The 16,294-nt window shown below is 43.9% G+C and overlaps 1 protein-coding gene across 1 annotated transcript in view; it reads right to left on the bottom strand.

Moving 5' to 3' along the window:
* The window catches only part of SIAE (sialic acid acetylesterase), a 40,700-nt gene that overhangs the window by 6,572 nt on the left and 17,834 nt on the right, over positions 1-16,294 (bottom strand). The window contains exons 4-7 of the mRNA XM_044258113.1: positions 10,554-10,692; positions 6,794-6,971; positions 5,296-5,405; positions 4,611-4,744 (exon numbers count right to left, since the gene is read on the bottom strand). Coding sequence (XP_044114048.1) covers positions 4,611-4,744; positions 5,296-5,405; positions 6,794-6,971; positions 10,554-10,692 — 561 coding nt within the window. The remainder of the gene's footprint in view (positions 1-4,610; positions 4,745-5,295; positions 5,406-6,793; positions 6,972-10,553; positions 10,693-16,294) is intronic.

The raw sequence follows: 16,294 nt of genomic DNA on the forward strand, positions 1-16,294 counted from the left end.
AAGGAAGAGTAGATGCAGAGCCCAACTCAGTCAGAAAATTCTTTAAAAAAGGGAAGTCTGAGAAGAGAAGTCTGAGACTCTCTCCTGCTGGCCTTCAAGAAGTCAGCTGCCCTGAGTTCTACAGCTTCAAAGAAACGAATTCTACCAACAGCCACCTAAGCTTGGAAGATAACTCCAAGCCTCAGCTGAGACCCCAGCTCTGTCCAACACCTTCAGTGCAGCCCCGAGCAGAGGACTCAGCTAAGCCAGGCATGCCAGACTCCTCGCCCACACCAACTGTGAGATAAGAAATGTGTATAGCATTGTTTGAAGCTGCTAAATATGCAGAAATTTTTTATGCAGCAACAGAAAACTAACATACCAGGGAAAGAACTTTCCAGGCAGAAGGAAAGGAAAATGGCCAGCCCTAGGGCCAAGTATGCCTGGTGTGCTGGAAGACTAAGACAGCCAGTGCAGCTGACGTGGAGCAAGTGAGGCAAAGTTAGGGCGTGAGGTCAGATGGGCAGTGCGGCAGGGGCGGACCGCCCGTTGCTTTGCTGACCTCACTTGTGTGGCAGAACCACTGGAGCCTTCTGATGCAGCTCACATTTCAAAGGATGGCTTTAACTGAAATGATGAGACTATCGTAAAGGGGAGAAAAGGTAGAAGCAGGAAGACCAGGAAGGAGGCAAGACTTCAAGGGAGAGATGATGGCACCTCAGACTAGTGCAGGAGCAGTAAAGGCAGTAAAAGGGCGTCTGACTGTGTAACATCCTGAGTAAAGGCTTTCATCTCGACTTAAAGTCGACAGACTCCTACTCCTGCAGAGGACAGAGCTCCTGGGAAAATTCTTTAATATTACTCAGACGCATGTGGTCCCAACCCTTCCTTCCTCACTTCTCTGATATTTATACCACCCTGTTCTCTGAATTAGACCGCACCTTATTCTTAGCCCCTGTCCAGCCAGTGAGAGGCAACAAGCTGGAAAATGGAGCAACCACACTATCTTTGGACGCCATTTGCAAATTTCTGTCCCCATCAGGGGAGCTACGTCATGTAGAGACTGCTCCCCCAGCCTTCTCACTCTCAGAGCCAGCAAATACCTGAGATCATCCCGACAAATGTGGCTAAATGGAGCTTTGAGCACAGGAAGTGTTCTGCTTCTTGACCTTCTAGAAAATCCTCAGGAAAACCCTGGAGAGGTTGCAATGGTAGAAGAAAGGACACGATCTTGAACCAAGGGGACACTTCCAGTTCTCTTATTAAAATCTCTTTGGGCAAATCTGCTTGAACATATGAAATGATGAAAGCTGCTGAAGCTTCATAAAGGAACTTGGTGAGAAGACACAGTGACCCTACTCCTTCCCACACCACCGCCAGAAGACTGAGAGCAGAACCGTGGTCACCAGCCGGTGTCACGATGAGGATCACGGCAACAAAGCTACCAGAAAGAGTCTAGGGTAAGTACTAGCCTGAAGCAGGAGAGAGAGAAATGCTAAATGCAGCCACGGCAGCCCAGGAAGTTGTTTCAAAATGGCAGCGGGGAGGCCCTTGTCGTGGCTTGCTCTACTCCAAAGCGGCCACACGGAGGCACCAGCACACTCCATACCCAAAAGAAATTCTTGTTTTCCCTGATCTGAGATCTACTAGGGTGCTGTTCAGCCTCCCATAGCAATGAGTAGAAATACTGCTCCTAATGAAGGCATATGATTGACCACAGAATAATAAAGTGGCCACACTCAGGGCACTTTACAACAGCATACTGCATTCTGCAGTCCACTCCACCGTTCCTCCAGATCCTTGGTACAAAAGCATACTTCCACAGACTTCCTAGCCTCCTGGTCTTCCTTTCCTCCCACGCTCCAGATCACCTTCCTACTACCTCTCGCACACACGTATCTAACTCCACTGAGCTCCAGTCCTCCGTCTCTAACGTCTCTCTAGCTATTTCAAACTCAATACCGCTATAAACCCATCTTTCCTCGCAGACCAACTGTCCCTCCAGATGTTCTGACTTCTCACATTGATAATAATTAAGACTAACATTACCTGGCATGGGCCAGGTTTTATATGGATTAACTCACGTAATATCTAAAATAGTAAAGATAATAATAAAAATAATGTTTCAGGGGTGCCTGGGTAGCTCAGTGGGGTAAGCCTCTGCCTTCAACTCAGGTCATGATCCTAGGGTCCTGGGATGGAGCCCCGCACAGGGCTCCCTGGTCAGCAGGGAGCCCGCTTCTCCCTCCCCTGCTCCCCAGCTTCTGCTCTCTGTCAAATAAGTTAAATATATTTTTTTAAATCACATGGCTGGAGTCAGAGCTGGATTTGAATCCAGGCAGACTAGCTCCACAGCCACGTGCTGAACCACTATTTTGTCATGTTTGCTATGTCTCCTTGAAGGTATACGTTTGCATTCTCAGCTTTCCACAAGCAACCAACAGATTTTTATTGGTGATGATCGCTAAAGGCGGGAGACTAAGGGATTAGTCTCACGAAACAAAAAGGCCTGAGTGCAAGGACCAGGTCTCTCTGATTCACGCGCTATTTCTAGCTCTTTACACAGTTCATGGCATATAATAAGCATACGACACATGGCTGGTATTGGCTGAAGTCACATTCAAATCACCATCTACACAGCAAAGACAAAAAAAGAACCTCAAAAGTCCAAATGGAGTTTCCACCAACAGAAACACAGAGCTGATGACAGGGCTTGCTATTTTGATAATAATGAGTAGAATCATCTTGTTTTGAAGTCAAAACAAATGTGAGAAAGGAGAAAGAACATGGTTGTAAAGTAATTATAAGTGGAAAGAAGGTCTATAAAAATCTTTATCCAAAAAAAGGTATGGTGAACTAGGACAGGGTGGGGGAGATGTGAGGACGGCGAGTGCGAGGGATCTGGGGGCCGTGCAGAGCCAGACAGCTGGACGCACGTGTGTCTGATTCAAATATTAAAGCCTATTCCATTATCACACTGAGTTGGGCCCCGCTTTTCCAACACCTTACTTGTTTTATTTCCTATATTCCAGGCAAGTCAGAATGACCACCCTGCTAAGATGTCTATGTCTTGGAAGGGCCAAAGGAACAGGTAGGGCAACACCATTATGAACTTGGTTAAATATATTTCTTCCCTTTCAGCAAGAGGAGAGCAGAATCTTTCCAACTAGTTGCCACTAATTAAAAGTATGATTTCTCTTGACATCTTTTTCCATTCATGTGTTAGGTCGTATTTAATGACTGCCAACCAGTAAGGTACTGGGACGCAAATGTGATCCAGGAAAAGGAGGTCATGTGTGCAACTGACATGAAAGTAACATGGGGAAGGAGAGGGTGCTAAGTACCCCTGATGCTAAAAACTCCCAGAAAGCTTCCTAACCTGATGATACCCAGGCTGAGGTCTGAGGCATGAAGTTGGCTAGGAAAGTGTGGGAGAGGAAGGTTGCTCCAAGCAAAGAGCACGAGCAGTGGGTGAGCAGTGAGAGAGGAAAACTTCACTGTTGGTGGGGAAGGGGCAGCACTGGTTAGGGAGGCTGTGGGGCAGTGGACATTCTCACACATACCTGCTGAGAGTATACAATTAATCCAAATTTATACACTTCTACAAAGAAACTTGAGGACATGTTCAGCACCTTAAAAAACGTTCAACTTGACCTAGCAATTTCATTTCTGGGAATTTATCTTACAGAAAGAATTAAGTACATATGCAATGATTTAGCCACAAGGAAAATAAGCATGCTGCTGCTTTTAAAAGCAAGATGTTTAAAGCAACCGAAGGGCCCATTTATTGAGAACTAGTTAAATAAATTAGAATACAGCTGTATTTCAAAGTACTCAGCAATTATTACAAGTTGTGCTTAAGATTAATATTAACTGGCATGAAAAACTGCTCACAATATAACATTAAGGCAGAAGCAAGCTATGGTACAATGTTATGGTGTGGATCTCACCGCAAAAACACATGAGCAGAAGAGGTCTGCCTATGTCAGGATTGGGAATTAGAAATGTATAGGCAACTGATGAACCACTGAGCACTACATCAAAAACTAATGATGTACTATATGTTGGTTAATTGAGGGGCACCTGGGGGCCTCAGTGGGTTCAGCCTCTGCCTTCAGCTCAGGTCATGACCCCAGGGTCCTGGGATGGAGCCCTACATTGGGTTCTTTGCTCAGCGGGGATATTGCTTCCCCCCCGTGCTCGCTCTCTCTCTCTCTCTCTCTCTGCCTGCTTGTGATCTCTGTCTGTCAAATAAATAAGTAAAATCTTTAAAAAAAAAAAAAAAAGAATGTTCTATATGTTGGTTAATTGAACATAATAATGAAAAAAAGATAAAAATAAAATAAAATAAATAAAGTGGAGGTTCAGTGACCACAAAATGTTTCAGCTTCTTTTTTGCTTACTTTTAAATAGCTTTAATGCACATATATACCTTTTTTAATAAGTATTAATCACTTATTAACCTTATGTTGCAGATGCACTTGCCCATCTGTGAACTGAAATGAATTAAGTCTTACACTCATTTCTTAATCAGACAATGAGGGCAAAAAAAGGAATATGGATCCCAGGAAAGAGACCTCCACAGCACACCCCCACACCGATGCCCAAACCTTCCTTCCCTCAACACATACCTGGACAAATCCAAATGGGAAGAAACGATCTGTCTGCCCCTGGGACCCCCAGTGGAAGGTCTGGCGCCAGTCTTGAATGAGCGCAGGGAATGTACAATTGTACAGGTCCCTGTTAAAATCCACGTTGGACTCCCCTAAAAACAGTCCAGATTATGAGAGGGGCTTGGGGTGGGTGCAGACACGGCCACGCATTGCTCCCCAACCTCTATCCATGCCCTTAGGGAGTGGGCCTTCCTGCAGTCCTTCTGGACTGGCCAAGGGGGCCTTAGCAAACAGGCTGCAAGCAGAGGCTTGAAAAGTATTTCAGCTTTGGGTTTCTCTCTCTCTTGATGCACGGGGAACCCTGACACTGCAATGTCAATGATAAAGAAGTCTAAGTTAATTTGCTCAAGGCTGAGAGGCCACTTGAGACCATGGTGCCCCAGACGTTTGTCTCAAAAGACAGACAGGAAGGAGAAGCCATCCTAGGTCACCCAGCCATCAGACCCTGCCAGGTGGCCAAAGACACATCAGACATCCCAACAGAAATTAACCAAAGCAGTCTGTACAGGAAAACTACCCAAATAACCCAGTGAATGGTGAGCCAAATAAAATTATTATTGTCTAAGTCACTCAGTGCTGGGGTGCTTTGTTATGCAGCAGAAGCTAACTGATACAATGGAGAGACAGCAGAATGAGCACTCACCCTGGTACCATATCACCCCTTTCAGAGTCATGTTATGCAGTGGGTGGATCATGGCATTCCAAAGAACAGAGTGCTTACTGGGACCCGTCACAGAATCAGACTGAGTGAACCTGCAATTGATAAGATCCACAAGTGTCACGAGAGCACTAGTGACCGATCACATGATGATCCCGAAACTTGTGTCTATCCAGCTTTCACTTGGGGTGAACCTCTCATGAAACCACACAGAATCAGACTGAACCACTCTGTTTCCCATGTGAACAGCCTCCAACTTTCATATCTATCCAGGTTCTCCATGGGATAAGTGTATCAGTCAGCTTTCTGTGAGTCCAGAGGGGACCATCCCAGTTTCCAGATGAGGTCACTAAGACCAGAGAAGAGGAGTGTTTTATTATGAGTGTCTCATGCAGACATTTTATCTAACCAGCATTCAGTGGATGGACACTTGGATTAATTTTTCTTCTTATCTTCCTTATAGCTAAAATTACTGCATAGATGCTTAATTATGTCCTTAAGATAAATTCCCAGAAGTGAAATTCCTGGGTCAAAGGGCATACTTTTTCAAGGCTTTGAACACATTCTTAAATTTCTCTGTAAAATACTTAGATGAGTTTATACTCATGGCAGCTGTATATGAGAATAATGCCCACTTCCCCGCACTGTCAGTGGAGTCCCTTCCTGTCCCCGGGGATCTGGGAAGCCTGGCTTGAGAGCCCTCCCATTCTCTCAGTTCCAAAGCTGACTGTCCTCCCTCCCCCAAAGGCGTGTCTTTACCTGAGCTACACCAAGAGCTCAAGTCCATCCTCTCCCCAGGGGCCTTCCCAGAATGAATGAAACAATGTCTGAGAAAGCAGTTCACATCCTGTAAATCTCTGTGTTAATATTAGTGTCAGGATTTTATTAACTACTCCTTTCTCCCCAACTCCACATCTTCTTCTGGATCCTGCTTTTCCTGATGGTGCTTTCATCATAAGTATTTCATAATCAAATAGATTTCTTTGATCACGTGTATATTTGTTTTTCCTATTAGACTCTTTGTTCTCATGGGCAATACAGCACGGTGGCTGAGAGCACAGACACTGAAGCCAGACTTTGCCCCTTGCCAGTTGTACCCATAAGCAAGTTACTAAACCTGAGACTCAGCAGCTTTATTCACATATGATTTAGGTTAATAGTATCTACACTTCTAGAGGCTGTCGGGAGTACTAAGCGAGTTAATGCATAGAAAGTGATTACAACAGTATCCGGCATAGAGAAAGCTTTCAGTAAGTATTCGCTATTAAGGAAAAGGATCGTAATGGCTTCCTGACATATCCTCAGATGAGGCTGGTGCCAAGGACAGTGAGAAAAATACCTGACGTGTTCGTGGAATAAGTTACGTACATTCAATACCTATTTGGACATTCAGCAAATCCTTGATTCTCCCGAGAAAACTATTGTCCTTCTTTCTTATAAAATTTCCTGGATCTTTCTCCCGGACTTCAGGATACTTTCTTACCCTCGCGCTGGAACACCACAGGCTCTCAGTGACCTTCCAGAAGACCACGCTTCGATGGGTGTCCCACCCCACGAGGAGGACATCAGCCCGATGGGGTACTGCAGGACATCATACAGGTGGCGCCCAAAGAGCCAGCACACTGCAGACATGTACGTGAAAATCCCATGGCCTAAGTTCTCTGTTGAGGAAAAGTTCAAGAAAAGAAGTCAGAAACGCCGTAGTTCTACTGCTGCCTGTAGGTCACCGGCTTGGCACTGCAGAACACGCACACTCCAAACATTGCCAGTGTAATCCTGGGAATTCAAATCAATTTCGAATGAAATAAAATTGACTGAGTGCCAAAGGCCCTTCTACTGGCTGGGATACAGTAAATAAAGAGTATATAAAGTAAATAAAGACTTACACTATAAGTCAAACATTCAGCTGCACAAAATACATGGCAAGATACAGTTGAGTGCCTCAAGAAGTACAAACAAGTGGTAAGGGGTTTCAACAGCAAGACGAAGAACAGCAAATGGAAGGCAGATCACAAAAGCCTATAAGACTGACCCCTCCCCTGGGCTTCCATAATATTCTCTGCATAGTGTTTCCCTGAACCCCCCCCCCATAAACTATTAGCTAGTCAAAAACAGGAACCTTATCTACTTCCCTTCTGCATCCCCAGCGTCTACTACCTGACGGGGGGTGGGGAGGCCAGTAAATGTCCATTGGCTGGTGTCCGGTGGCTGTGGGTATAAAGGTGGACCCTCTGATGGGCGGGAGAAGGAAAAGGTGAGAGGAGGAGGCAGGGGGATGCGGAGCTGGCGTTCTAGACAGAGGAAACAATGTGCCAAAAGGCACGTAGAGTAGGAAAACTGTTGAACGGATGTGACTAGAGCCTAGACCACAGAAGGGGAATAGTGAAAAGATTAGATGGCAGGGGAATCACATCTTGGAGGAAAGAAAGCAGAATGCCGGAAAGCCACTTGAAATGCTTGGGAATGAGACTGGGTGGAAGGCAGAACAGCCTCCAAAGATGTCCACAGCCCAATGCCTGCAGTCTGTGGCTATGTTACCTTACGTGGCTGTGGGGCTTTGTAGATGTGACAGGGGTTGAGGACCTTGAGATGGGGAGACTGCCCTGTCTTACCCAGGTGGCTCCCATCTAATCATGAGTCCTTCCCAGCTGTAGTCAGAGAGACGTGACAACAGAAGGAGAGGTGGTGGAAATTTGGAATACGAGAGCGACTTGACCTACTATGCTCTTTCCCAATATCTGCACTGCCTCGCCTTTCTCAGTTGGGACCTCCATGGCCACTCTCCACTAGAAACCAAAACCCCAGCCCAGCCCCAACAGTCCTACATGCACTCCTTTCCCTGATGTATTTCATTTATGTATTTCTGTCTCGTTAGTTTGCTCACCATCTACCCTACCCCTTGATACCCAAATGTACTTGGTCTCCAAGTTTGGAGTGAAAGGGAGCTGGTAACAAAGTAAAATACATTACCCAGATCTAACTGATTCCTGAGCTTTGGATAACATGCAGGGAAAGTTCATAGACCAAAAGATTTATCCAAAAATTAACCCAAATCAGTTCAGCTCCTGAGTTCTCATAGGGAGAATTTAGTTGGTGTGATACTGGCTGGTATATAATGTACTGACTTTATTATTCATTTCCTGTATTCCCCCGCACTAGAACGGAAGCTCCATGAGATCAGGTGTTCTTGCCTGTCTAATTCGCTGCTATCCCCGAAGCACTTAGAATAGTGCTTAGCACATAGCAGGGTCTCGAATATCTGTTGAATGATTTAACACTTGAAAATGTGAGAGCACGCAGGAAACGAAAGATGTTGGTAAGGATGCGGAGAAAGGGGACTCCTTTTACATCGTTGGTGGGAATGCAAACTGGTGCAGCCACTGTGGAAAACAGTATGGAGGTCCCTCAAAAAGTTGAAAATAGAGCTACGCTATGACCCAGCAATTACACTACTGGGTATTTACCCCAAAGAACAAATGTAGTGACCTGAAGTGGCACCTGCACCCCAATGTTTATAGCAGCAATGTCCATGATAGCCAAACTATGGAAAGAGCCCAGATGCCCAATAACCAATGAATGGGTAAAGAAGATGTGGTATCTATATACAATGAAATATTACTCAGCCATCAAAAAACCGAAATCTCGTCATTTGCAATGATGTGGATGGAACTAGAGGGTAATATGCTAAGCAAAATAAGTCAATCAGAGAAAGACAATTATCATATGTTCTCATTCATACGTAGAATTTAAGAAACAGAGAAGCCTAGGAGAAGGGAGGGAAAAGTGAAACAGGATGAAATCAGAGAGTGAGACAATTCATAAGAGAGTCTGAATCACAGGAAACAAACTGAGGGTTGCTGGAGGGGAGGGATGAGGGATGAGGTTACTGGATGATGGACATTCAGGAGGACACGTGATGTCACGAGCACTGGGTGTTCTATGCAACTGATGAATCACTGAACTCTACTTCTGAAACTAATAATGCTCTATATGTTAATTAATTGAATTTAAAAAAAGAAGAACATGTGGGAGCAGAGGTTACCAAAGTAAAGCAGGTACAGACAAAAAAGAAAAGAGATGAGAAAAAGGACAAGGGACGTTTGGAGGAAGCGATGGAAGAAAGCAGAGAGAGAGAGGGAGAAATCAGAGGGGAAAACTAGGAAGAGGAGGAGACATTATGCAAGTGAAGAATGTGCAGTTTCTTTTTCTTAAATTTATTTATTTTTTTAATTTGTTATTTATTTACTTATTTATTTATTTATTTATTTGGTGGGGAGGGGAAGAGTGAGAAAGAGAATCCCAAGCAGACTCCCACTGAGTACAGAGGACAACACAGGACTCCATCCCAGGATACTGAGATCATGACAGGAGCCAAAATCAAGAGTCGCATGTTCAATCAACTGAGCCACCCAGGCGCCCCTAGAATGTGGAGTTTCTAAAAGCAGTGGTCAGCAGTGTCAAATGCTAGGGTGTCTGGAGAGCATAACTGGAAGCACAGTGCTAGCCTTGAGGTGAGCCCATTGTTGAGGTGGAAGCAGAAGGCAAATTACAAAGAATGAACACAAGGAAAGGCAGTCAAAAGAATGAGAACAAAAAATGTTCTAGAAAAGCTTAACAAAGCAAAGGAGAGAGGTGAGGCATCATGAGAAGGATGTTTATGATGTTCAGTTTTCCTTTGTTTTGTCAGAATAAAAGAAAGGCTAAATCTGAGAGCAGGGCCTGTTTCTGCCCTGCTTACTGCTGTATCCTTGAGGCCCAGCACAAAGCCTGACAGAGAACAGGCAGGAAATAAGGATTCTGTGCTAAATGGACAAGGGCATGGAAGACCAGAGCTCAAAGGGTAAAAGAAGGCTGTGGAGGGGGTGAGTGCCTGCATCAGAGGCAACCCTAAAAGGATACCAGCCCATTGCATTCAGACACAGAAACAAAGGAAGGGAGAGAAAAGGAGAACACTGAGGCAGTGGGGAGAGACGCTCACAGAGCTCATGCTGAAGGGCCTCAGTGTGTTCAGCAAAGCTCAAGGAAGCGTCATCTGCTCAGAGCAAGGAGGGAGAGTCACTGGTGGAATCTTGGGAGGAAACATTAAATGGCTACCACCAGAAATTGGGTGGAAAGTCAACAGAAATGAGTAAAGGGATGGTTGAGTCACAATAAATAGATCAGAAGCGAACCCAAGATTACAGATTCCACCTAGGGCACGGACCCATTATGTAGGCGCTGGCACACATTCTAGCATCCCTTACCTGAGGAGGGCTTAGCCCACTGCAGGTCAACCTGAGCAAGGTCCTCCAGCTCCTGCTCTGCCTGAGTAAGTGACACGGAGAAGATGCGGACAGACTGATAGGCCGCAGTGTTGGCCAGTTCTCTTGTGGCATTGAATATCTAGAAAAGAAACAGGAATGTCATTTCTTACACCTACCTACTGGGTGATCAACTATCCTACTACCTCTAAGTAAACACTGCCAACCCTCAGAGCTCCTTCTAAGCCTTCATATACCAAGACTGATCAAATAAGTCACCAAAACCAGTGATGAGCTGGTCTGAGTCACTTTGAGCCACCGTGATGAACAGAGACCATGATGAATCATGTCCCCAAAGAAAAGAGGAACACAGTGAAATTTGAGATCTCAGCGAGCAAGTCTGAATTAGATGAGATTTAGGCCGAAGAAGGTCAAATATCAATTAGACCATATAATATAAAAATATACAATAAGAATAAAATACTTCTATTCAGAAAAGGTATCTCATACCATAAAACCATAGCATCAAATTCTTTTCAAAATGGAGCCCAAAAGACCAGGAGGAGGTAGAGTTGCATAATCCACAGCACCTAAAAGAAGTGTTTTCAAAGGAACACACCTGAGAAATGACTGTAAAAGTACTAAAACACACTGAAACATTTCAAATGCTTATATTCTCATCTCATCATGGCAAATCACCCAAGAAAAGCATGGGAGGAGGCAGAGCAGTTTGAGAAAGGTGGTGTTTGGTGCGAATGCCAAGCGTAGTCCCAAGGAACCAGACAAAGAAAAGTGTCCATCCAAAGACATCACTTTTCCCCAAATCCCTTTACGAAACCTTCCCAGTTGCCAAGAGTATGACGGGAATGGCTTGGAGATTTTCTGGATGAGAACACGCTCTACAGAGGAGCTTCTTTGTTAGTCATTCCTCTGTGAGCTTCCACAAAAGTGCTATTTCCTTCCATCCTGATTTTCTAGTTAGGTTTTTTAAATTTAATTTACAAAGAACATATTATAAATATATTGTTTTGGTTTGTTATCTCTGTGGGGTTTTTTTTCTTGCCTTTCTCTGGCAAGAAACTATCCCCCTAGACTAGTCTGGTTTTACCAAAACAAAGGGCTAAAAGGAGCATCAGGAAGCCCAGTTATCACTGGCCTCGTTGTTGGCCTCCGGGAACAAGAGCTCCAGCTGACAGGACCGCCACAGCGAGAGGCACAGGAGGCTGGGAGACTTTCCATTGGCCGCTGGCCACAGAGTGTGCAGCTGGCTCCCTCTCCCACCCACCACGGAGAATACAGCTGGCCCTCCAGCCCACAGCGTGAGAGAGAAACTGCCTCCGAGCAGCCAGTGTGCCCCCACAGGGCACTTCATTGAAATAGGCTGCCCCCTGAACTGCCTTTTGACTTGCTAACGGAGCCTGCTGTGGCCAATAAGAGGGCCAGCTGCAAGTGAAATGTCTCTCGGGGTCTCCCAGGGAGCCACAGCCTGAAATGCCCACTGGGTGACAGTCGCTCTAGCCGGACAGGGTGACTGGTGGTCGTCACTGGCAGGACAGAGATGACAGATGGTGGCGGGAAAATTCCATAGGAAATCCAGCCCTGTTTGTTCCGAGTCCTGCCTGGCAAGCGTACTGTAAAGTAAACAGTAAAGAGTGAAAACAGGCTCAAGGGCTCTCAGTCTATTCTGGCAGGAAAAGTATTTTTCAGCGGCAAGTACCTGTAAAAAGTCACCTCCCTTGAAATCAGCTCCGCTCTCAGCGCGGAGGATCTTACGTCGCTGCCATGGGAACAGGGGACGAAACTGCCTCCCTTCCCTCCACCCACACCAGCTTCCGCACTGACTGGGAACTCAAGTGCCTCCTCGCAGGGAGATGCCAGCGCGGGGAGGTGGTATGGGCGAACCAGCTACTTGTCGTGTAGACCGCCGTGAGCCCTGCAGAGCAGCACAAGGCCACCAGGGTTGGGCGGCTGGCACCCTCCAAATTACGAAGCACATGGTACTGGTCCCCAGCCCCCGGCTGGGGAAAACTTCCATTTTCAAACTCAAATTGGTGTCCTATCTCAAGCCAAAACTCGAAAGCCACAGCAAATGTTAAAAATGGGGGTCTGGGGGGTGGGGGAAATTCTTGCTCTACCTGACGGCAATTACTTCTGAAATTGGTACCCTTTCCCAATATCACCAAGCCTTCTTGATGGAAGCATTTCCTCAGGGATATTGGCAGCAAATTTAGGAATAAAGAGATTTCAGGAAGATTTTCATTTAAATGACACTTGGTTTCCCTGCTGATGAAAGGGGAAGCCATCCTCCATCTGCTGAGATCAAATTTCATCTCATCAAACACCTCAGTGTAATTATTTTTCTACCAAGTATTTAAATGAGGATGTAAATGAATACCAAGGTATTTGAAGTCATTAAGGCCTCCTCGGTTGAGAGGGAAAACCATTGGCTCTCAAGGGACCCGCAGTTCACCATCAAAGCAGCTGCTCCCCGGTGTTCATTTTGTAACCTTTATGCCACATTCTTGAATTAATGAAGAAACGTCAAGAATCTATTTCCTCAGAGAATCTTGGCATGGGGTCTGCATGAGGAAGCAAGGCACATGTGTAAGAATATGTGTGTGTGTGTGTGCGCGCGCGCGTGTGTGTGTGTGTATATGTGTGTGTGCACACAGGGGACAAAGGTGAACTTTACTTAAAAAAGCTTTGGATTCTGTAAGTTATAGTCCCTTCTACCACAGTATAATAGAGCAGGTTTAAAGTTGAGGGAATTACTATAAATAAGCCAGCCATCATCATTCCCATGAATCTTTTATTGTAATATGGTACCAACCCTTTTCTTCTGGATTTTGACTTCTCCACGTGTAAGGTAGGAATGTCAGGATATTGGAAACTGGGTTTCCTGTCTAACAGTGGCCATCTTCTTCTGAGCCTAACTAGAAATATCCAAGTCTTAAGACCTACCCTGACTTAGGAGGCGACAGATGAACATTTAGACTTTTCTCCATTTATATACATCTCACTCAGTGTTATAAATAACACTCAATCTTAAAATTCTACTTTACCCTAACAACAAGATGGGCATACAATCTGCCATTCCCTTCATTTGAATGTGAAGAGTGGTAGGTTATAGTAGAAATCTTACCTCCTCAGAAAGTCACGTGGAGGGGAGCAAAAAGAAGAGACACTGTGTGTACATGTGTGTATGTGTACGTGTACGTGTGTGTTTGTGTGTGTGTTCGAGTTGGGAGTCTTTAAACGAAAAGGAGAAAAAGGGATAAAGAAGGAGTCATATAAAGCACTCTTTTGATCAAAAAAATAAAGTTTTACACAGTGTTAAGAAACTGGAGAATTTGTCAGCACCTAAAATGTTGTCTTGCAAACTAAGCGTATGATTTAAAACAAACAAAAAAAAAATTTTAAATTAACTCTTGGCTGTGTCAGAGGGAATCTTTCTTTTTTCTATCTTCCTATATGCCAGAGCTTGTAGCCTTGGCCTAATACAGAAGATGCATAAGAGTAAATTCTAGGCAGAGAGAATGTGTTCACTCTTAACAATATCAAAATCTCATTCAGCTTGACAGAAAATGGGATGAGATCCCCTGGCATAGATTGCTATTGGGAACCTGACTGTATAGATACAAATACATCTGGTCCATGACTTTCTGTGCAAACAGGGAACTACAATTAAAACATTAAGGAAAGTACTGTTTTCCTTAGGGAGTCAGCAGCAACCCCAGTTCTATACAAATCCATGCTTTCTCTTAAGATATAAAACTTCAATTTTGCTTCCACTCACTAGTGTTGAAAGGCAGCCCCATTAAAATTCACCTTAATAAACATTTAAACTCAAAGGTATCCATATATTTAAGCAGGGCAGGAAGCAAGAGTAAATAAGATATCAGTTATGAAGACATAAATGCAAGAATTTAGATTCTGAATTACAAAACTAATAAAAAATGAAGTAGATATGTCCAGAGTAGAACCTTTTTAGTAGCACTATTTAGTGATTGGTTAACAAATGAAAAAAAAAAAAAAAAGGCAATCAGGGGTAGAAGAAATAGAAGCAAAACAAGAAATCAAAGTATGTGAAAGGACTCAATTTTATAATTTTCTTTTAAGATAAATGAACTGAGATCACAGTGTCATCATAGAGATTTTTAAATCTCAAATTCAAGTATTTCTCAAAAATGGAGAAGTAGGTAATGAGAGAAAGGCAGGAAAATAAAAATCAACTTGAGAAGAAATTAAGTTTTAGGAAGACCTGGGAAGACAATAATGTTTTCAAGTTCTTAGCCAATTAAAGGAAATAAATCAAAGTATGCAGAACATATCTGTGCCAAACAATGCAAATTAAAGAATTTATTCCTAAGATTCCTGTTTATATAATATGACTCTTCATTGTAAATAATGCATTTGATAAATATTTAAGAGATTAGTTAAGTCAATATCAATTTCCGTTCTTACAGCTTTCTTTTTAAAAATTAGTTATTTCATGCTCATTATAGAAAAATAAGAACATACAGATAAGCAAAGAAAATCAATCCCAGTTTCAAATGTGTCAAAGAACTTAAGTCAGAGTAATTTCTCTTAAGTTCTGATACTGCACAAAAAAATCTTTACTCCTCTTTCAGCAATACTTTAAGCGGATTAGTTTCAATATATCTATGAACTTGCTAATACACTATTCAGCCCTGATTCCAATTTAAATGAAACCACAACAGTCTCCCTTACTTTCATTTTTTTAAAAAGATTTTATTTATTTATTTGACAGACAGAGATCACCAGTAGGCAGAGAGTCAGGCAGCAAGAGAGGGGGAAGCAGGCTCCCCTGCTGAGCAGAGAGCCCGATGCGATGCGGGGCTCGATGCGGGGCTCGATGTGGGGCTCGATGTGGGGCTCGATGTGGGGCTCGATGCGGGGCTCAATCCCAGGACCCTGCGATCCTGACCTCAGCTGAAGGTAGAGGCTTTAACCCACTGAGCCACCCAGACGCCCCTCCCTTACTTTATTTTTAAGTCAGATAGCTTCCACCAAACCAATGAAGCCATGACAATTTGGAGGCCCAAAGCACTAAACCTATCACACCCTATCCCAAAATCCAACCTCCTCATTCTAGATAGTTTTGGGGTTTCATTTGGAAAGTAGAGCAGATTTTAAAAAGGAAGCTGAGTGCTAAAGACATAGAGCACGAAGGCTTTGTGCCCCCACTAATGTCTTGCTAGAATACCAAAGTACGAGGCGTGCTTCCCTTGGCAACTTTTTCCAGTGTCCTTTCTATTCAGCTTTACTTAAGAAACCTCACTCAATCAGAGGAGGGGCCCTATTCTCTAAGAGCAACAAAGAAATGAACCTTCAAAGTGAATTTCATCACTGACTGACATTGGCAAATCAGAACTCCCTTGCTCTGTCCCACTTGATTCTCCATGTACTCTATGTGCCCCATCCCTCCTTGGGAGCCTACCAGTGCTCTTCCACCCAATATTCTACCACCCAATATTCTATAGTTATATAATAAGGGAGGAGAAAAAAATATGAGGTCTCAATATTTAAGAACAGTTACTCTTCAAAGACCATGACTGAAAGAGAGAAAGAATTGATGCCAACAAAAGAAATCCTAGGCTATGAAAAAACTGAGCAAAAATAATCATCACTGGCCTATTATCTCTCCTTTCTGTGTAAAGAAAAAACATATCTAAACATATTAATTTGACATACGAATATATATTAATTTCATATATGACACC

This window comes from Neovison vison, chromosome 7, assembly GCF_020171115.1.
Source record: "Neovison vison isolate M4711 chromosome 7, ASM_NN_V1, whole genome shotgun sequence".
Classification (NCBI taxonomy): Eukaryota; Metazoa; Chordata; class Mammalia; order Carnivora; family Mustelidae; genus Neogale; species Neogale vison.